General features: G+C 41.4%; 1 protein-coding gene across 2 annotated transcripts in view; it reads right to left on the reverse strand.

The window, feature by feature from the left end:
- The window catches only part of INTS9 (integrator complex subunit 9), a 71290-nt gene that overhangs the window by 10919 nt on the left and 37920 nt on the right, over positions 1 to 22451 (reverse strand). For both annotated transcript variants that reach the window (XM_010708087.3, XM_019613386.2), the window contains 4 exons: positions 22255 to 22315; positions 12413 to 12584; positions 7066 to 7190; positions 5641 to 5808 (listed from right to left, as the gene is read on the reverse strand). In XM_010708087.3, the coding sequence (XP_010706389.1) occupies positions 5641 to 5808; positions 7066 to 7190; positions 12413 to 12584; positions 22255 to 22315 (526 nt within the window). The remainder of the gene's footprint in view (positions 1 to 5640; positions 5809 to 7065; positions 7191 to 12412; positions 12585 to 22254; positions 22316 to 22451) is intronic.

Raw genomic sequence — 22451 nt, forward strand, 5'->3', positions numbered from 1 at the left:
AAAAAAAAAAAAGAAGAAAAAAGGAAAAAACATTGTCTTCACGTTGTCACTCAGTTTTATTTGGAAGGCAGTGTCAGGAGAGGAAGACAATCTACCTCACCTCCTACCTCTCTGCCTTTTCTTATCCCTTCACTACTGAAGTGCCAGAAGCTCTACTGTCAAATCACTCAAAACCAGACAGAGAAATGCACAAGAGATTACACTGTGGGCCAGCATATCACACAGACTCAGCCTTGGCTTTGTACCATCTGCTAAACCAGGCAGAGTCTGAGTGCAGGAAGTTTGCAAGTATTTGATCCTGCAGAGGAAACAAAAAGATATGTGGTTGTACACTTGCACCACAATGGGAAAGGCCTAGAGATTCAAACATGCCTGTGAACCAACCAGGACATTAAACTAGGTGACAAGCATCTGTAAGCCATGGGACAGCAGAACAGACATTACCTGGGGAATCTTTCTAACAAGACTTAATGGAACAAGGGCATTTCCAACAGAGAAGAGCAAACATCCCAGAACTAAGAGCTCATCTATGTAATAATTAGTGGGTTATCAGCGTCATGTCTTGTTGGGGCTTCTGCCTCAGATTTTATGTAATTCAAGTGCTTTAAATGAGATGGTTGGGTTATTAAATAACCCAAACCCTTTCCTTCCCTGTGGGTCTGTGACAGATCCCTGCAGCACACTGTAAGGTCTCATTAACCTCAGTGAATGAAGGATCATGCCATAAATACATGAAGTTGTGGATATTGTTTGCACAAGTCTCTAGCTTAAATTCAGTCTTCTGTAGAGTCAAAATCTGGTGGAGAAATAAAGTGGAGGCTGAAGGGGTACTCCTGTGTTTCTAAGCAATCAAACAAACCTCTTCTTTTCCATGTACATAGAGCAGGCAGCTCTCATCTCTACTTCTGCTGCTTGCACTTATGCACTATTGGAAAGTCCCACTAATGGACCAGATCAACATGATGAACTTTATCTCAAACCACAGAGACAAAAACAGAAGGACACAGAACAACCAACAGGAAACAATCCCGAGTGGGACTGTAGGTATAAAATGTCAGCACATAAAAGCTAACCTCTAGCTTTTTGCTTATACTGTGCATAGAGACAGTTTTAAGGAGCCATTTAAAAAGTATAATGAAGTAGATTTATGGTTGTTTAATGGAGCTCTTCATCAGTATGCTGCATAGCCTGGAAGCAGGCAGGAAACAAATTGTCTGAGGCACTCGGAAGAGGACAGAAGAAGTTGGAATCATCAGAAGAAGTAATTAGCCCCAGACCTGAATGAAAAATGACATGTAGGGCAAGCAAGGATGCAAAATACCTTCAAAGCCAAGGCAACTAGCTTATAGATGCAAAAGATGAATCATCTGAAAGATATAAAAGGGCATCAATCAAAACATTTACAATATAGTAACCGGTTTGTGGGTCAGAATGAGACACTGTTGAAGCTTATTGGAAAAAAAGAGGTGAGTACCTCATCAAAAATGACTGTTACCTTACAGCCAGACATCAGAAATGAAGAAACAAATCTAGATATTAATGTGGACAGGCAAAATCAGGTCGGGAGTAGAAAAGCAGATTTGAGCTTCATTTGATCTAAATAGAACAGCCTCTGGATGAGGCTAACCAGGGAAAAGATGCAGCAAAAAAAAAAAGAAAGAAAGAAAGAAACACATCTACTTTATAAGTGAGACTACAGCATCCTTATACAAGTAGGAAAAGCTGGGGAGAAAGGAAGAGAAATGTCAGGAGAATGGATAAAGTGGGGTCACCAAAATAAGTTGAGGGTTTGCAGAAAGACAGAAATCAAACTTTTTAGTGCCCGGAATGGGAAGTTGGAGAGGTAAGATGGAAGGCATTTTTCACCACTCTTTCTCTTGAATAAGAATTGGTAAAGTTGTGTGTGGAAAGAGAAGTCAGGACAGGAGGAGGACAGAATGAAAGCTACATAACCGCAATGAGCTGCCAAGTGTCTGTTTTCTCTGCAGCAGTTCCCTGTAATTTCACTTCATGTTGGAATGTGCACTGCACATTCACACTCTCCTGTACTGGCCTGTGTCCTGAAGAACTTGCAAATAGGATGTTTTAAAAACAGCCCTCACTGAAGTCAGTCTGCTGCTGAAATCAAGTGATCCGCATCACTGTTCAGCTCTAATTAAACTGGAGGTACATTATTTGCTCAAACACTACTGTTTAATTTATCTGTTTGCTCCAGAAGGTGTTTTCTATTTTCCCATCATTCTCCTGTGAACAGACAATACCTACCAATTTCCAGGAAGCAATCTTTTTAAAAAAATTATTTTTAAAAGTGAAAAGCAAATGCTAAGAAGAACAAATTCGTTGAAGTGTAAAGGCTTCTGTAATACCCCTGAGAGCCATTTCAGCCTGATGCCTTGGGACTGTTAAAACCTCTCTCTAAACAAAAGCTGCTCTGAAAGTAAATCTCATTATGATACAACAGCCCTGCTTTGACCTGACTGCACTTTGGTGAAGTGATTGAAATGCAGACAAGCTCCAGCCCCATCAGTACATTACAGGAGTCTGGCAGGCCAGAATCTGAACCACTGAAATAGTTCTGGTAAGGAAATTTCACACTACCGTGCTGTCAGTCTGCAGTGACTGAAACCATGCTGAGCCAACTGTTTGGTTTGCAAAAGCTCTAAAAACTGAGTCATAGGCTTGAACACATCTCCATTTCTGAAATAGGACTGTGGATGTTAGTAAAGGGCCCTGGTCAAGACTTCATTTTTGGCTAACATGTTATTGACAAATAACAAGCCTTCACAAGATTTGCCAGGAGCCCTGACATGTCATTTCCAGCTGCCACCTAAGCCTTCACAACCTCAGAGCTGGTGGTAGCCCATGTGAAACAAATGCCCTTTCCTTGCAGTACAGAAAATCTATGTATTCAGGCACCCTTAAAGAGGTTTTCCTGGATGAAACTACAGAAAAAGAACATAAAGCAGTAAATGGTCTCCAGTGGGGGAACTTCATTGATCATATCTGCAATTCTGTCTTGCACAACCAGCCCAGCAGATAGGGGAGTTACAGCTAACTTTTTTTGCTACCACTATGTAAACCTGCCTGAAAGCAACAGCCTATCCATACCAGCCTTTATAAACCAGTGTCCTAATGATCCCTCTGCACAAAGGGACAGTCAAACAGGAGAGAAAATGAGGCAAGCCTACCACAAAAAATTACTCAGGAGGTAAGAATGTACCACTATTTATTTAGGTAGTAAGCATTAAAGATAATACAGGGAATGAAAACAGACATCCTTCTCTTATTTACTTGAAAATCACCAATCCTTTAGGACTGACTGTTGTACAGAATAGGAGAGATTACGTAGTTACACTTCTCAGCAGTTTTCAGCTATGCTGCTGAGATTGAGACCAAAGCAAGAAAGGGTGGGAGGCAGCATCCCAACCCCCCTCTGCCTTATCACCTCACTGCAGGTCAAGCTGGAAGCAAAAATCAGCCTCAAACAGTGATGCCATGAACACCTGCTGAAAAAGAGATTGTTCAGGGAGACAGTCTGTGATCACTACAAATTTGGCATGACTACTCCTCTAACAAGTTCCCTTGGAAAAAATGATCAAGATCTCTTTTTGAGGATGATTTGCATACCTCAGTGCTGGGGAATGATATCCTATTGAAACCCTTGAATCACTGCCTAGCTCTCATCAAAAACGTTCTGACTCTCAAAGAACACCCTAAGGGAAGGAAGTACTTCCCTCCCTCCACTGTGCCCCAGTGTGGCAGGACAACAGCCTTCTGATCTATTTTTGTATCATCTTAACCTTTTTAGGAGAGCCATTATACACCAAGTAGCTTGTTGCATTGAGTTGAGAAGAACAGCTTCGGAACCTAGGGGAAATACCTGGATGTGAAAAATCACAAGAGATGTTTCCACGCCCTGAGCAGACAAACAGCTTTGAAGCTAGGACTCCTGCATGAAAGCAATTTGACATATTTGACAGAGGAGAAAACAGGCAGTTTCTGTCAATGTTCTTATATATGCATCTCATATAACTCTGAGTTGAAGTGAATGCAGTAGAAACCTGTTTTTCTTTTCTGCATGCTTTTTTGATAACCAGTCCCAGCTTGGTGAATACCACACTGTGTACCATGTACCCTTCCTCTGACATCCCAGCAGTTTTGGGAAGCACTATTATTTCCATGTACCATTTTTACTACAATCTGTAGAAAGAATCTTTTCACTTTAGAGAGATGGCACAAAAAGGAGATCTGGAGTTGAGAAATAGAAGTCATGTTCTTACTGGTGCTGAATCCACAAAGCCTGCTGAGCCTCAAGTGCAAGGGATCGTGCTGCAAACAGCCAGCCCAGCAAAAGAACCACTGACTCGTTTTCTGATGCTTTAGCCCTATGAGCATAGCAGTGCCTTTGGACTAATAAATTCTGCCAGGAAACTCTGCAGTACTTAGTGCCTTTGTGTTCACTCTTTCTGCTTTCAGTTGCATTTTATATTTGGACTTGTGCAAATCATCCAGGAGGACTCTGACAGAGCACAAAACCCATGCACCAGCATAGCTATGATTTAGAGAACCCTCTCCTCTATTAGGAACTTCACAATGCACAAGGGTTGGCAAATATTCACTTCTAGCATATGTGCTGATTTGCATTCTGTTTGCAAGAGAAGCTGATACCCACCTGTTTCACCAGGCTGACAAGGGATAGGCTCACATATAAAGCCTCACTTGCAACCTCAGAGTTTAAGGAAAAACCAATGGCTTCAGAGGAATCAAAACAGCAGGCAGGCTGCAAGCTGGGTCTCTGATGAAAAGCAGACTTGTATATTCAATATCCAGAGGGCAGTAACACCTTCTTGTAAAATGTCACTGTCATCTTTGATCCAAGGACACCTTTGTGTTGACTGAATTGTTAAAAAAAATATTTAATATCATATCTGCTAGAATATGGATCACCTTTTGTATTATGAGCACATTTGTATAAAATTTATGGGTGTAATAAATTATTAATAGATGTTGCAGCCATAAGCAGTCCACATTATAGATGGCTACAAACAGCTCATTACCTGTCGGATTTTGGGAGTCCATAGGAATTAACCACTTATTGAAACCGTTCTAACACAAATGAACCATTTTACTGCAGTGTCTTTAACATTCACCTGAATACTACTACTGAAAGGAAAGGGTATTTCTCACAGCAGGCACAGCTGGGGAAGGAGAAAGACAAGTCCTGGCTACTAACTCCCAATCTCTCTCAATCCTTTTCATGGCCCTGTACTACTAATTCAAACTGCAGTGTCTCTGCTTTCCCATCTGTAAGCAGGCAATAACTGGTTTTCTTCACAGCTGGCTAGCAGAGATTGCCTTTTGTTCTGCAGTTGGAGACGTGATGTGTCCCTGCAAAGAACAATTAACCTGAAGATACCTTTTACTTGCCCATGATGTTTCATTTTTCTCCAATTCTTCTTAATTTACAGAATGAAATTCCCTTCAAAAATGCTTTAACACTCTACTTGACAAAAAATGCTTTGTGTGTTCAGAGTCAAGAGTAAATCACAGATGCAGGCTATGTCTAGTCAAATTGGCTACTGAAATGCAGCTCAAAGTACGAGCAGAAGCCTCATCTTTTCCCCACCTTTTGTTACTTACTTCTGGCATGATTTCGATCTTCTCATAGCGTCGTTTATAGGGAAGAGTCAGGACCTCTGCTCTGCGGTAGGACATTGGTGGAGGCTGACAGTCTATCATCAAATCTGTACGGTGAGACTGGGAGGGTGGTGGTTGAGTGTACTGCTCCGGGCAAACTACATGGAGAGGCTGGAAAAGAGGACTGTGGTGACTTACAGAAATGCCTGGTCGGTTCTGCCCTACATCTGTAATTGTTGCCATAAGGAGGTCTGCAGATTGATGTTAGCAAGCTAACTTAACTCTATGAAAACAACATCAAAAAGATGAAAACCACAAGATCCAATCAGGATTGAAACAAACTGTCCAAGGAACAAGCAGTATTTACTTTGTATACAGACATTGCCCAGAGTAACAAGGCCTAAATTTGTATCTTTAAGCACTACATCAATATCAGCAGATATGTTAGCTGCCATAAGGGGAGAAAAAAATTAAAATGTTCAACAGCATTCTCATCCAAATGCTTGTCATCAAAATTGGAAGCAAGTACAGCAGTGGTGCAGACCATCACAAAATGGCATGGAGTGAGGCAAACACATCAAAGCACAAGACTGCACAAACGTTAGCAAAATAGGCAACTCCGAGTTTTCACGACTTGTCAGCAATGCGTTAACAAAGCATAAACAAGCTGATTACCACAGGGATCACCACAGGATTTAAGGAAGCCAAAGGATATGACAGAGTTTCTGCCAGCTGCTTTGGGAACAGCATACTTCAGTAGTTACATGGAGGAAGAAAAACAGGCAATGTAATTTCCACCAGTTGTGCAGTGACAAGCCAGGTCACAGAATGAGCAGATAGGATGATCGAGACATCAAGAGGTTTGGAAGAACATGCATTTTTGTGTATGATGAGCTGAAGACAAATCCAAGGGAAAAGCTCAGCCAGAAAAAAAAAGGGGGTGTTAATTTAATGATGTCACGAGTCAGAATCCAAATTTTAGCAGAAGCAGGGAGAAGCAGAGACTACCTGAAAGCTCTGCCCTTCTTCCTAGACAAAGAAGGACAGACTGTGCAAATGGAATGAGAAAAGCAGTCGATTTGGAAGTAATATGTGAGTGAGACTCCAAAGCAGCAATGCCAGAATCATGGCAAGGATCAAGTGCAGGATTAAGTTACAGGCATGGAGGAGATGGTTAAAGTTGAGGGCACAGAGGATGATCTGCGCTTGGTACACCTTACATTAGGGCTGAATCAGACACAGAGAGGCTAATATAAACAAGCAGGGGAAAGAACAATGAAAAAGTTCTCATTCTCTGTGCTCTCTTATAGAGAACAAACCTGTGTGTTATCTTATTTTGCCATTATTTAACGTAACAGTCACAACCAACTTGTTTATTTCAGATGAATGTGTGAAGAAACGTAAGAAAAGGCAATAAGAACTCATTACCTGGACTTCTTTGAGCAATTTAGACACCTGGATAAAATTCAGTCTTGTATCAATGGGGCAGTAAACACATTTCATGGCCAAAGGTTGATAAGGAGCCAGAGCATCCAGGTAAGAGAAATCTGGTTCTGAAAAGACAAATGTTGAAAATATGGAATGTCTATTGAGAACAAAGGTGGCCTGGTTCATCTCTCATTCCACATTCCAGTCTAGACAAGCTGTTTTATAGCAAAGCTAATTCTGCTATACATTTCTTTTCCCTCCTTCCTTCCCCCATCCAATATTTTCAGTTAATCTGATGAAAATTAATCCCCCAATTAGACTTACCTTAATCAAGCTACAGAGCAATACTACTTCATCTGAACACATTACTGCATGATTTTTATAACAAATTTAATCAAGGCAAAACCATTACCTCTTATTTTTTAATCATTTAAGATCCTGTAAAAGAAGGCAAGATGTCTAAGTTTTGGTATCATAAGGTAACCCAAATGTCAGCTTGTTTTTCACTGTGGCAGGAATGTAGCACAAAGACTGTATCTTGGCTAAACCTGTGCAAATGTCCCTTCCTGCAAACACATTACCTTGCAACCCTTTTTCTCTCCAGCATCTTTTTTTTCTATCTAAGTGGTAGGTGGAAAAACAAGGGTCTACATTTTAATACAACCAAAGAGGATCTGTAAGGTGCTCTCTTACTGAAATGGAAGGAAATTGGGCCTTCCAGTTATGTCAGCAGAGACAGGTCAGTATGAACTGCAGGCTGCTTACATTAGGGGCTACCCAGAAGCTGAGATGGGCTGTGATTGTGTTTTCAGTTGATATCTTTACTAGATCTAGTAAGTCTCAATTTCCCCTTGTACTTTTAGCACTGACTTCGAAAAATGAGACTGGTGGTGTGCCAGGAAAAAGCCATGCACTGAATGTACTTTTACTCACATAGAGTAATACAACACATAATACTGTTTTTACTATTTTTTGGTGCGTGGATCAAAAATGCAAGGTCTGATACATGACGTGGTGTAGGATCCATGGATCAGAAAGTGCTTCTGTGCTGGGTGTGGAGCTGTGGCACAGGGACCAGAGAGGCTGTGGACTCTCCTCCTTGGGGATCTTCCAAAGCCCCTGGACATGGGCACTCTGCTCTGGGTGGCCTGGCTGGGGCAGGGGAGGAATCAGAGAACCAGTTTTGTCATGCAGACAGCAAAAAATAATGACCTTAGCATTTTATAATGGATGTAGAGCATCCATGATGGTATCCAACATTCAATACTGGAGCTCATTCGACTGGTAAAGATAATTGCTAGCCTAAAAATCTGATACATCTAAGTATCAGTGGTCATGATGTGGTTATATTTACCTTGTGAGAACAGGAAATAATATCAACCAATGATACACATGTTTGGAACTGTCAAAGGGGCAATTTAACTGAGTTTAAAGCAAGCGTCAGTGTAGCTGCCTGGGAACATCTAAGTGAGAAATATTAACAAAAAATGATACTTGTACGAAAATATCTTATTGGATGCCTCAAAAGCCATGAATTGCCAAAGATGAAACAGAACTTAGACTGGGCAAACAGCCATGCTAGTTAAAAGCACATGTGCTAGTGCCAATGAATCAAAGCCCAAAAACAGTAATGCAAAAAGAGGCAATAAATAGCAATGCATAATAAGACTACTGAGAAAGTAGCCAGTTGAAAAACTATTGTCAAATAGGATTAAACCAGAGGACATTTTAAAATATGCTGGGGAAAAAGAAAGAAAACTTCAGTCAACCACTCTGCTAAAGATGTACAACGAAACGGCACACGGTAAATTAAAAAGTTATTAGAAGAGAATTTTTCCATCCCATCTGGCAGTGTGGATGACACAGATTTGACTGTTTGTTTCTGAAAATGTCATGAGGCTGCAACTACTCAAAGTACATATTTTTGAATCAGTAGGTTCAGATAATCTACACATGTATTTCTTGCCCTATGTTTCCAGAACGGCACCAAACCTACGGTCTCTCTGAGCAAGTACTGAGGACATAAGTAGGCATGGAAAAGTGAGGAATTCCAATACCCAAATTCTAAGGTCGAAATTGTAACTCTAACACAGGACTTCCAACATTTAAAACATGTGAAAACATAACTGGAGCTAGTCTTAACATGAAATCGTGATACAGTGCAATTGCTACTTTGAAGACACTAAAAAAACAGAATTCAATTGCATGATGGGAGGCAGTACTCGTCAAGAACACATTTTCTGAGAGAATTACAGGTCTTTAGCTTTTTCCCTAAGACATCTGATTTACAACTATGTGACAAAGTTATAAAATCTTCCACTGTACAGCACTAATGTGGCATGCATGAGCTGTTTAAAGATCTCCTAGGGAGTCAGTTTTTAACGCGCTGCTGTTATCAGAGTGAGAGCAAGAAGTGGACTATTTCTATCGTGTTTTCCTCTAGAACTTCTTGTGGCTCAGTAGAATTCAATATGTTTAATCAATAATCTATCCAATGCTGCTTCAGTGGTAACATATGCAGATGACACAAGCAAGCAGAGCAGCTCTATGCCTCACTCACAGCTGGTGTCCTGCCTTGGCTGCTGTGCTAGTCTTTATTCTCTTGAAGTTGTTTCTTACATTTCAAATTGGAAAGCTAGAGACTAGCTAGCTCCTGTGGACTAAAGAAGCACTATCATAATTATTAAGTTATGACTTAGTTATGACTAAGTATGACTGCCTTGTAGTTTAAAGGTCCTAACTACTAGAAACAATGAGCCTTCAACAGGAGAAGTTAGAACGTGATCTGCTGTCACATACTCCTTCAATGGACCATATTTCTCCCATTACTCCAGGCAGTTTTATCTCAAAATAGGAGAAGCTAGATAATTTAATAATAAAAATCCTAGAATGAAGTGCTCCAGATTTCCACTGGAGGTGCTAAGACCAGGAGAATTTAATCTGCTAGGAATTTCTGCAGACAAATAAGTCTTTGTTCCAGCTGAGACAGCCATAAAGAGGTAGGAACATCCTGCTGAGTATATATGCCTATGGACAGAGATAGACTCTAAAGACAAAAAGACACAGACAACTTTAAGTAACAAACCACAAGAAGTGCCTGGAATCACTGGGCACTCCAAGGTCACTACAACCAACATAAATGTCAACTGGAGATTTACTTGAAGTATAGACTGGGAATTAATCTCAAAGACCATGGCCTAAAGTATCCATAAGTCGTTATGCCCTCCATTGGGACATTTTAACAACTTGACAGAGCCAAGCTCTAATAGAAGCCTGTTCTATTTCCTCATTTCATGGAAGGATTAGCTTGCTATGGAAAGATCAATTCTCTCTTCCTACAAGAAGGCACAGAATAAGATGTTTTGCCATTAAAGACCAGTTTCTGAGATCCTCACTGATGGTGGGTAGCACTTGCACGATATGATTAATGTCACTGATTTCCTGAAAGTTCACAAAATACACAACCCAGCAGAGGGTGTACATTCTCTGGTTTTAACTGAAGTCCCAAATGGAGTAAGAATGACTATTTCCAAAATAATTTATATCTGTACTACTTTTTTACTGCTTACTCTAATTAGGGCCTATTTCCTGACATTACCCCAAAGGGCAGGAGTGGTGGGCACCATAACATCTACGAAGTTGCTGCCCAGGGGGGTTGTAGAGTCTCCTTCTCTGGAGATATTCAGGACCTGCCTGGACGCCTACTTGTGCAACCTGGTGTAGGGAACCTGCTTTGGCAGAGGGGTTGGACTTGATGATCTCTGGAGATCCCTTCCAACCCCTACAATTCCGTGATTCTGTGAAGTGAGTGCTGTGGCATTGTGTACCAGCATAAACAGTCTTGAAACTGAAGTTTCTAATCTGCTCAGCAGGAACTCTCTTGTATCTTCCCTCCTCTTGCAGGAGGGAAGTATGTACTAATTACATGCTGCTTTAAATCTACCAGTAACCCTTCCTTTCCAAACCAGTATAACAGTGTCACAATACTCTGATGTGTTTTCATACCAATACTGTAAAACAGTCAAAAGGATTTGCCAATCACTAGTTAAGAGAAGAAGAAGGAAAGAATGAACCCTTTTCCAAATCTCTTTGCTTTAGGAGGTTACATGCTTCCCAGCAGTCCTATTCACTAAAAAGAGGGGGAAAATAAGCTTAACAGTGGGACTCCATCACGCACTTGCTGTGGGAATAGGCTTGATCAATTACTCAGTGTTCTCCTCCCCATTTCTAATTATTTTTGTCCTAGTCCAAAATTCACAACATTTTTATCTGAGAATTATACTTAACACTTCTCCTATTTATAATAGAATTATTTCCACATAAAACCTGTAGCAATGGCTTTAATGATCATGTCTGAACAGTGCCCACTGTAGGGTTCTGTCTGGATGACACACAGGGAATAAAGAGAGGCACTCAGATAGAATGTCATTTAAGGGAGGGTGCTGAAGCATTTCTAAAGAAGATCAAACTGTAAGAGGCATCCCTTTTGCTAATCTCCCAGAAGCTTCATATTCTGTTTCAAATACTTTGTCTTGCTGTTAATGACTGGCATGGTCCTGGGATGCAGCTGTCCTTAGGATCAGAGACCACAGCTCACTCTGAGGTGGATAGCGCTCGATTCATTAAATCCATTAAAATTAGAAACATTCTGGGACAAGTGAAGGAACTTCAAAGATGGAGCTGTTGTGTCCCAGGCAGCCTGAGTCATTGAGAAATAGCTCCCCAGGTTTTTAGTTGGAGCTGTACCTTCAGCTTCAGATACAGATGTGTCCGTCAGCTAAAAGGAGTCTGAAAAACAAAGTTCAACCAAAAGACAGCAATGGCATAAACCACTGCTGCTAAGTCTGCATGAGGTGAACACTTACTGACCAGCAGACAGTACAGAAATACCTTCAGAAGCAGACTGGTTGTACAAGGTTACAAAGGAGTCAAGTAGCAGTCCGAGGTTGTGATGAAAGGGCAGGAGAAGGTGTGAGGAAAGGCTGCTGATTCCAATGGAGTATGGAGACAGGTCTTGCCTGAGCTTAACTTGCAGCCAGCTGCTTCTAATCCAAAAATTAATTTCCTGTAGACATTTTACTGCTGTGCACAACAAAGGTTTTGCTTAGAAATGGCAAGGATTGACTCTGCATGGCAAAGGTTGGCTCTGCAGGGCTAAAATGAATTAAATGGCACAATAATTACATTTGTCATTACACTCAATTCTGGGGTCTTAATTTAAAAGAGCTCTTACTGGAGTCAGAAACTTCTGCTCCAGAAGAAATAAGTAAAGCTCCCAGGATGTAGCCACACTTCATCAGAGCACAACTTATTGCTAATTTCATAATGATAACCACATTTTACTTACCTGTGAATATAACAGTGTTCAAGCTAGATTTTCCCCATAACTCCATGAAATGAACCACATCCCCAAATCTTAGAGAGGGATGCCCAGTAAAAATGACACATGGCTGCTTGAAGTCATTGCTGAAGTCTCCATGGATGCTGGGATAATGTTTTAATTTGTTTGTCTGAATCAGCTGAAACAAAAACAAAAATTCAGACATTACAAACTTCTCATGCTTCTGTGCCCTGTAATTCCAAGTGTTTATTTACATGTGATTATAAATATTCTACAGGTTATTCGTATTTCATCATAGAGCCCCTTCTTGCATATTCCTTAGATTTTCCAGTACATTTAGTCATTACTGTCCTAAATGTTATGAAAAGGAAGTTGGAGCATGGGGCCAGGTGCCTCCAAGTTCTTACTCTCATTTCTTTGGTACCAGTAAAGAAACTGAGAGGAAACTGCAAACACTCCCTGCTTAGAGTTTCCTGGAGTGAACAAAGTGCTCAGCTGCCAAACTCAAAACAAGCTACTTTTTCCTATTTGCCACGAGCTCTGGGTACAGACATTTAACCTGGTTTTCTTGCATCCCAGCAATACCAGGCAATTTTGCCCTCAGCAGTACGTTGTTGTGAGTTTCATCCGTGTAACGGGTTCAAACAAAGCCAAATCTTCTGGAAAAGCACAAGAAAGAACAGACTGTCTCCTCCTCTCTGTCACTGAAATGAGTAATAACAATGAACAATAAGAAGTACTTGTCACTGGAGGTGGCAGAGTGTAACATACATGCATGCCCTATGCATGCAGAACAGATTTCTTTACTAAGATAAGGAAGTTTAGTTACCCAGGCACTATTCGAAGGAGAATTTTGCTTTGTATCACCTGTCTCTGTTTTCTGATCTGTAAAGCAAGTTTTAACATAAAAGCAATACAGTTGACTAGTGTGTTGTGCACCTCCATGTAATATTATGCAAGTATTTTCTTGGCAGACACACGTTCCCAACCCCACCATGAAAATAATCTTAAACATGTTTTTTTTTTTTTAAGATGTGATTTAAAGCAATGAAATCACATGCTGAACAACTAAGAAAACACCAGGAGCAAGACTTCCTCGGCCAGCCAGTTTTTATAGGAGAAACTTTTTCTCAAGGATCTCTCCATACATTGCTGACTCCTGCCATGCATGCAACACTGCCCAAACTACAGAATTCACATATGCACGGTTCAGTGACACATTTCAGCAACAGTTGTGCACTGAAACCCCAGACAGTATCACTAATTAGCAAACAGCATGCTCTTCATTATGTGTCATAACATGATGGGTGCATCATCACTTTCTAGTTGAAACTCTGTCACTCAAGATGTTTCTCTTCATTGTAGCATATTTGATTTCCAAAAGAGGAACTAAAAATGAACATTAAAACAAGCAACTTTTCTGCTCTCTCAAAACTGCATCTCATCTTTTCAGATTCTCCTCTACTTGTTATATTTTGCCACGGTAGATCTAAATCAGATTGTGCACGTACATGTGTACATGGGTATGAAAAGAAAGCTGAAAATTCTGGTATATCTTTAAGCATCTAGGCAATAATTGCACAACAAAGCACTTTAGAATTTAAGGTTACTACACAATAGGTTCTTAATTGAATTTAGAATATCAACCCTATTATACTCAACTTCTAGCTGGCACTACCCAAAAGTACGCTTTGGTGCTAGAACAGATAATGTACAAACTTACCCTCAATGACCTCTCAGTAATTGAAAGCTGGTTGCACGCAGGTGCAAATATTTGTATCTTTCTCTTTTGAGCTTGATCTACTTTAAATTACTAGCAGCAAATATTCTGCTGTGATTTTGCTTCCCATTCATTCTGTTTAAAACTGCCACACAGTACCTGGATGACTGGAATTGAAGAAGACTGGTATCGTTGCTTCTGGGGTTTGACACAAGTTGGAAAGTGCAGGTGGACACAGCCTGTTCTTGCCATGTGGATCCTTGGGTCACAAAGAAGGAAGCTGGGCCACTACACTCTGCAGCTTACTAGTAACATCAAATTGCTATTTAGTCTTCAAAAGGGAAAATTGAAAATACACCCAATAACTGCAGTTAATATGCACTCAATCTTGCAAACACTCTTGTAATTAAGGCTGGTAAAGATTTCCGATTAACACATCTGGAGTGCAATATTTAGAATCTAAACTTAGCTCCAGTAACAAAAACTGCAGGTTGGCAGACAGTGGGCAAAACAACTTTGATGCCACAAAAAAATCACTGGCATTTAGAAGAACAGGAAGGAAATGAACCCATGAATTTTGTCTTTTGCCAAAATGGGAAATCAAAAGTGCCAAATCGAAGTTGCAAAAGCACTTTCAATTGGGTGGAGAAGGATGCAATTTCTATTCCAAAGACCAAATGGAATATGTGACACCACAAGTCTAAACTTAAAGTCAGCAGCTACATGAAAGACATCTTCACACTGCCTTTTACATAATGCTTCTGAAAGTCTCTAACTGTTCCTCCAGCATCCTGATCCTCAGCTTCCTCAACATTACACATATTTGCACACAGCAGCACTCAGATTTTGCTAACACGTGGCACCTACTTCACTGCCCCCATACCAGTGTCCACTGTATGTTCATAAACACAAAAAGCCGCGCTGTTATCGAAGCATTATGGCAGCTTCAAATTCCTTCCTAATACTTGAAGGGAGAGACACAGGACCACTAATACAGTTTTCAGGACTTTGAGTTTTGTGAGCATTGAGATTTTTTTTTTAAGTTTCAGCAACAAATCATTGAGCATAATGTTGTGGTGCCCTGCTTCTAACTGGGGTGCTAAGTCAAGAGGAGAAACGGCTATGTTGGATCCTCAGCACCATCTCCTGAGCTGTGGTGACTTTTCAGTTTTTTTTTTTTAAATAGTAGAAGATCTTGAGTGGTAAACCCCCAGAAGCTCCATACTGTAGCCCACAATTTCCATTTCTCACAGTTGGACACAGCAGGGGTGAAAGGCTACATAAGTAAATTTAGAGACGTTCTACTCACTCCAGTGATAAAGCAGCTGGTAGATTTTATTATCTAGAGCAAAATCTTTTCTAATTACCCCATCAAAAATCTGTGGAGCTGAACTTGCAAAACAAGTCCAACAAAATTTCACAAATCATTAACGGGACTAAATCTGTAATGATCTGCATGGGTCTTTTATACCTACAGATGAGAAGGGTTGTATAAGCACAACTGTCATTATTGTGCCCCGTTCAGAACTCCAACCAAGCCTGGGCCAAGGCCAATATCTGGCATTTAGTCAGTCCATATTTTCAAAACGGGACTGATTTCTGTAAACAACATTCAGAACATTTTTTTGTACATAAAGAACATTTATTGACTGAAAGCTTAAGAGATAGAGGATGGTAAAGCACTGAACTGAGACAAAAGACTGCTGTGTTTTTTTAAATCCCAAATGGTTATTATTCGCTTTAAAGCAGTACACTTGATTTACAGGGTCAGCAACTGCTGCTATAAACAGGATAAATCTCTAGAGCCTTCATGTACCTTTATTGAAGTCAGCCAAAATACACTGCTATTTACTCCATGTGTTTTTGTGAGCGTGTTCTGTATCCAGAATTTTGAACAGATGTGGTTCTTATCAATGAATAAGGAATGTGTGGATGACTTTCTCTCCCTCACTCCCTTCATAAGACCAGTGCTAAAAGGGGCCTAATTCTGTACAGTGCTAAACAAAATATAATATATATGATCACTTAGTTCCAGGTATTTATTGCTTTGAATGTGATATGCAGGAACTGGTATACGGAAGAGCGAAGCAAAGACAAAGAAGATAAATGCTAGCATTTAAGACCACAGAATCAATATTACTCCTTTCCTGGCCATTTTCTGTCAGAAAAACAGGCTTTTCATAGCCATTTCTCCTTGATGTTGCTAACAGACACTAAGTAAGAGGACAGTAAACTCAAACTCTTCCTCCACCAACAAATTCTGATCAATATAAATCACCTTGCAAATATTTCTGTTGCAGCCATTTAGAGAAGTATTGTAAAGTCAGGATTCACTTACCTCATAGCCTGGAATCAGCTATGTAAACATTGAGCAGAAAGGAGAAGGAGTGAAAGCTTCTCATTGTGCCTTGTGAGAACAATTCTGCTATTCATTTGTATAGTCTCTGCTTTCACAAAAGGGATAGTGCAGAATGTAAAATCCATGGGTCTATGGTTCCTGTTAAATTGGTCAGGGATGTGGCTAATTCAGTGGGCATGCTTGTGGCAGGTTGATGATCTAGATGATCTTAGTGGTCTTTTCCAACCTTAATGATCACAGAATCATAGAATGGCCTGGGTTGAAAAGAACCACAATGATCATCCAGTTCCAACCCCCTGCTATGTGCAGGGTCACCAACCAGCAGACCAGGCTGCCCAGAGCCACATCCAGCCTGGCCTTGAATGCCTCCAGGGATGGGGCATCCACAGCCTCCTTGGGCAACCTGTTCCAGTGCCTCACCACCCTCTGGCTGAAAAACTTCCTCCCAATATCCAACCTAAACCTCCCCCGTCGATTCTATGATTCTAATTCCTTAGCTGTGGCTGTGTTAGGATGGGATATTCCCTTGCCCTCCTGGGATGTGGTGAAGCACCACAGATGACACCAAGTTGGGAGGTAGTGTCGATCTGCCTGAAGGTAGCAAGGCTCTACAGAGGGATCTAGATAAGCTGGATCACTGGGTTGAGGTGAATGGGATGAGGTTCAACAAGGCCAAGTGCTGGGTCCTGCATTTTGGCCACAACAACCCCATGGAGCGCTATGGGCGTGGGGACGAGTGGCTGGATGAGTGTGAAGAGGAAAGGGACCTGGGGGTTCTGGTTGATGCTCAGTTGAACATGAGCCGACAGTGTGCCCAGGTGGCTAAGAGGGCCAATGGCATCCTGGCCTGCATTAGAAATGGTGTGGCCAGCAGGAGCAGGGAAGTAACCATCCCTTTGTACTCAGCACTGGTGAGGCTGCACCTTGAGCACTGGTGAGGCTGCACCTTGAGTACTGTGTCCAGTTTTGGGCCACTCACTGCAAAAAAGACATTGAGGCCCTGGAACATGTCCAGAGAAGGGCAATGAAACTGGTGAGGGGTGTGGAGCACGAGTCTTATGAGAAACGGCTGAGGGAGCTGGGACTGTTCAGTCTGGAGAAGAGGAGGCACAGGGGAGACCTCATTGCTCTCTCCAGCTTCCCGAAGGGAGGTTGTGGTGAGGAGGGGTTTGGCCTCTTCTCCCAGGCAACGAACAGGACCTGAGGAAATGGCCAAAAGTTGTGCCAGAGGAGGTTTAGGTTAGACACGAGGAAAAACTTTTTCTCTCAGAAAGTGGTCAGGCACTGGAATGGCTGCCCAGGAAGGGGTGGAGTCGCTGTCCCTGGCAGAGTTCAAGAGGTGCCTGGATGAGGAGCTATGAGATATGGGTTAGTGCTCGTGGTAGCAATGGTGATGGGAGGGTGGTTAAATGATCTTGTAGGTCCTTTCCAACCTTGCGATTCTATGATTCACCATGAATTGGTTTGGGAATACTGGAATAACATAATAGCATTCCTAAAAAAATAAATTGCTGATTTATGTTCCACTGCACTCCAGTCAGTGGAACCTTAAGCTTGGAGGTCCTCTTCCCCATCATATGATAATGCCTATATATTAATTACTGGCAAAAATACTGCCAGTATTTTGTAAGCATAGAGGTGAGCCATCCACAGAGATCCATCCCTTCCCTGTCTGTTTCTCCATTATATTTCTCCAGTTTTTCTTCTGAGAAATCACTGGCTGGCATGTAGTTTGACTCCAGATCCTAAATTCCCTCCAACAGCGTCACAGCCGCTCCCACCCCAGCAATCACAGAGAAATGCCTTTATAAAGCAGTTCTTTTAGCAGTGCACCAGCTAAACTGGCTGCAGCTGAGACTTCAAAAGCTTGTGTGAGAATTCGGACACCCCATTCATATTAACTTAATAAGAATTGATGTTCAAATTCCACCTACATCTCTGAAGCACTTAAGCCCACATTCCTTGCTCACTGCAGAGGGAAAGCATATTCCCTGTACACTCAGACTGAATGCTAGGAAACAAATTGCCACCCCAAAGAGTCATAAATTCTGCACTGTGATTGTGTGGGAGGAGATATGTTGAACATCTACTACTCCATTAAAGAGCAAGTAATCTGGAGGGAATAGAAGTGTTTTGGGCTCTCTGCAGAGTTGAACAGTGTGTCTGGTTTCGTTCACTACAGCAGAACAAGGAATGAGTTCAGAGCAGGTAACATAAATCACAAACCTGGAAATCTTCCATGCAAAGGGAATGAAAAGCTTTAGAAGGCTTAGTACGGAGAAAAGAATAAGATGCTCTTTCATGCTACGCATGAGGCACCACTGGAACTCGTTGCTGCAAAAGACTATCAGCAGCTCGGAGGATTTTTTTCCTTGTTTGCTTTTAAATTTTGTTTGTACATCTAATAAGAACATCAAATTTCAGGACTAGACAGCATGCTGGGCTGGACCTGTTCCGTGGATAATTAGAAACCTATTTCCTGGCCTGTCCCTCTCTGATGCATCATGCCAGACACATTATTAATGCTTGCTAGTAACTGAAAGGCACGTTTGAGTAATTCCTTATTTTCTTCCAACAAGTGAGCAGCTAAGCAAATCTTTTCATGATGGACAATTTCCACAGAGTTTACACAGCACAAGCTCACCATTAATTTGAAAAATGTAAGGCAATTCTCCACTAACAACCTATCCAAGAGACATGATCACTCACTGTTTCTGGTACTCATTAAAAATTTCTTTGAGCGTTAGAAACCAAAGCTGATCGCTGTGAGGTTGTAGAGTCACAGATTTTGTATCAGTATTTACCTATGACAAAAAGGGCTGACTGCTGGTTCAGGCTCCAGCCTAGTAACAGGAAGCCATGAGTCCAAGCTCTTGCTTCTTCCTAGACTGATGGTATGGCCATAGCCACGTTTGAGGCCAGGCCTTATATGAATACCACTCTGCTTGGTAAAATTACACCAAATACAGCACTGCAGCTGAGTCTGGTGTGCATGGACATAGCAGGGGAAAAATAAATTTGTTAAAGATTATGCTGAGAAAAGGTTATACAGAAGTTTCACATTATGTAAGCTACTTATACAGCATTAGCTACAAGATTTTGCGTGGCCTTCCTCCCTCATTTACAGCGCTTGCTCTATCTCTGTATTTCACAGGAGAAACCCAGCTCCTCCCCTTGGAAGCAGTAGAACAACATTAACCACTACCAGCTGTGCATCTCACTGTAATGCAACCTAAGGCACTTGACAGTCATCAGAGGAAAAGGTTGATGGTAGCTGTCCCCTGCAGGGCAGCAACAAGGAATCATAAGCATCAGGTGAGCACTGCTTACCTGACATGGCCATCTTGGTGCTGCATTGATGAGTGGGGCTGTGTTAGGTATCAGCCATCTACAGAAATCTCAGTATGTTCTGACTGCTTAAAACCAAGCCGTGCATTTCACAAAACAGAAAGGAGCAATCTGATCTGGTGCTCTCAAGCGTGTCTAAACTTCAGTGATTTATGACCTTAGAATGAAATAGCAGGCTCAGTCCTCTTTTGCCTGAGTACTAGCTTCCTTTGGTTTTGCTGCTAGGCAAGCTTTTGAAAGTGTTGCTGTGTGCCTAGGGCCACTGCCCGCCAACACACAAACTGGTTTTGCAAAACAGGCAATATGTATCAGGAACAAAAAATGAGAACTGTTAGGTCACTTAGATCATCGCAGGGCAGGAGGGGGTCAGTGCAGGTTGCTTCATTTTCAAGTGTTTATGCAGCAGATGTAAGCAAGCACTCAAAATGATAATCTCAGTTGTGTTAGATGACTTGCTGTGAAATGTGCAATACTTCAGACAGCAGCTCAGCACTGAAATGCCAAAGGGTATTTAATAGTTTAATAATTTAAGGGCATTTAACAGTCATTTAATCGTTTGGGAGCCACAAGGGTGGGGATGCACAGTATTGTGTCATTTAGGCAAAAATTTAGGAAGCCTTAGGCTGGCTTCCTAGCAATTACATCCATGGGTTAAATAAAGCTATTTGTATATCACATGGTAAAATGCCCCCAGCCTCATGGCATGATTTGGCCTTGTCAAGCAAAGCCTGTACCTGTGATAGTCACATCATTCCCTCCGTGCACTTCGTTTTGTCAGGAGGAAACTGATCCATTATCCACTGCTGTGAGTCCTTTCCTAGATAATTACCTCAATATACACATAGCACTGAGCATTCAACAGCTAAACAATCATTTGGCAAAATCTCATTATCAAAAAGCCTCAGGAGCACATAAAATGTCCTAAAAATTAGAGGACATAGTTATCACTCTATAAACACAAAGACCCATCATTTAAGATGATGGCTTAGGGCTTCTCATTTTTGGAAGGGTTTTCACTCAAATCTGCCAGTTCCATTGAATTAAAATTTTGAAGCAAAGTCTTAAGAAAAATGTAAAAGTCAGTGAGCCACAGACTCTGTGGATCAGCAAGGATACCCTGAACAACAGAAATGCAAGGGAAATTACAAAACATAGCCGGCAGCACAGCTACAGAAACTTCTACTCAGAGATCAAGCTTTGGAACTGATTTACTGGTGTGAATGATATTTTTGATTACAAGAGAGGGGTGCCTTACAATCTGCATTATTCTTGGTAACAGAGTATTCATCATTCATTGTGCATCATCCTTGAAATATATTCAAGCATCTGGAAAGAGCAAGGGCTTCTGATCAGATCCTATTTCTAACAGTGCTTCTGAAGCACCCCCAGATGATAAATATGACAGGTAGAGGCAATTTTCAGAACAAGCCCCTGCACAAGTTGCCTCACAGGGAAAAAAGCATTTCTCTCTTACACCTGCAAACGCTACTTTCTCCACATCCCACCAGAAAGTTTTGATCTCACAAACTAAAAGAGTTTCCTGAGATCACACACCCCAAGGGGTTCGCTGTCTCACCGGAGCAGGTAGGAGTTAGCTAAAATCCCTTCTCAGTCCCAACTCTTCCTCTCCCGGTTGCCTCTAATTTACTTCAGTCACAAATCTACTTGTTCCCAGTGGAGGAAACAGGAGATTTCCTTCCTTGACAGGTGAGATAACTGAAAGCATAAGTTACGCTGTGTTTATTTAAATGTCTGGATGGCCCTCAAACTATGTACTTTAATGCAGAAATGATGCTCCCACAGTGCAGTGCAGGGAAGATCCTCTTTCAAGACAGGAACCTCACTTCTCTTTTCTTCACTAAGATGCTAGCTCGAGTAATTTCACATAAAAATTGCCAGTAACAGCACTGCTTGGTGCTGCAAGCTTCAACTTTCTTCTATCAGCTCCCTGTTTCAAGGTATCGTTTCTCCTGCAGCAGACATCATGGTGCCTGTTTCAGTAAAAGGGGTAGGAGCTGGGATGACTAAGCTGTCTCTGATAACAAGCTCTTAGTTTTACAGACTCAGAAATAAACTGCGTGGACGAAGGGAATATTGGTGGTTGCAGTGTGATAAGAGCAAACATCGATCCATGTGCACACCAAACAGCCTTCTGCGGGCGGAGAAGAAATACAGGCAAGCATACGTAAGTTATATGCTGAAATATCATGGTAATTTTTTGAGTTGAGGGAACACCATCATTCATTCTGCTCCCACGCTCCTAAATTAATCACAGAAAGAAGAGGGAAAAAAACTTGGATGAATAATGACACAAAGCTCAGAAATAGCGCTCCTTAGAAAAACAACAGCCACAGGAAACTGCATTCCTGAAACATACTCACTCTCAGATCTTAGCAAACAGCAAGACTATGGTTTACTTACCTCAGCGTGAGGAAAAGGAGGTTCTGGAAGATACACCTTTGTTTGTTTGTTATGACATAACCTTTACAAGAAAAGGAAAACAAGTAGGGTTAGAGAGCTGCAAACATCCTGCAGTATCTGCTGCCACCTACTGTTTAACTTTTCCTGGAGAAAGCTATCTCTTGTCTGTGCCATCAGGAGCAAAGTCACTAATTTGC

This window comes from Meleagris gallopavo, chromosome 2 (assembly GCF_000146605.3).
Source record: "Meleagris gallopavo isolate NT-WF06-2002-E0010 breed Aviagen turkey brand Nicholas breeding stock chromosome 2, Turkey_5.1, whole genome shotgun sequence".
Taxonomy (NCBI): domain Eukaryota; kingdom Metazoa; phylum Chordata; class Aves; order Galliformes; family Phasianidae; genus Meleagris; species Meleagris gallopavo.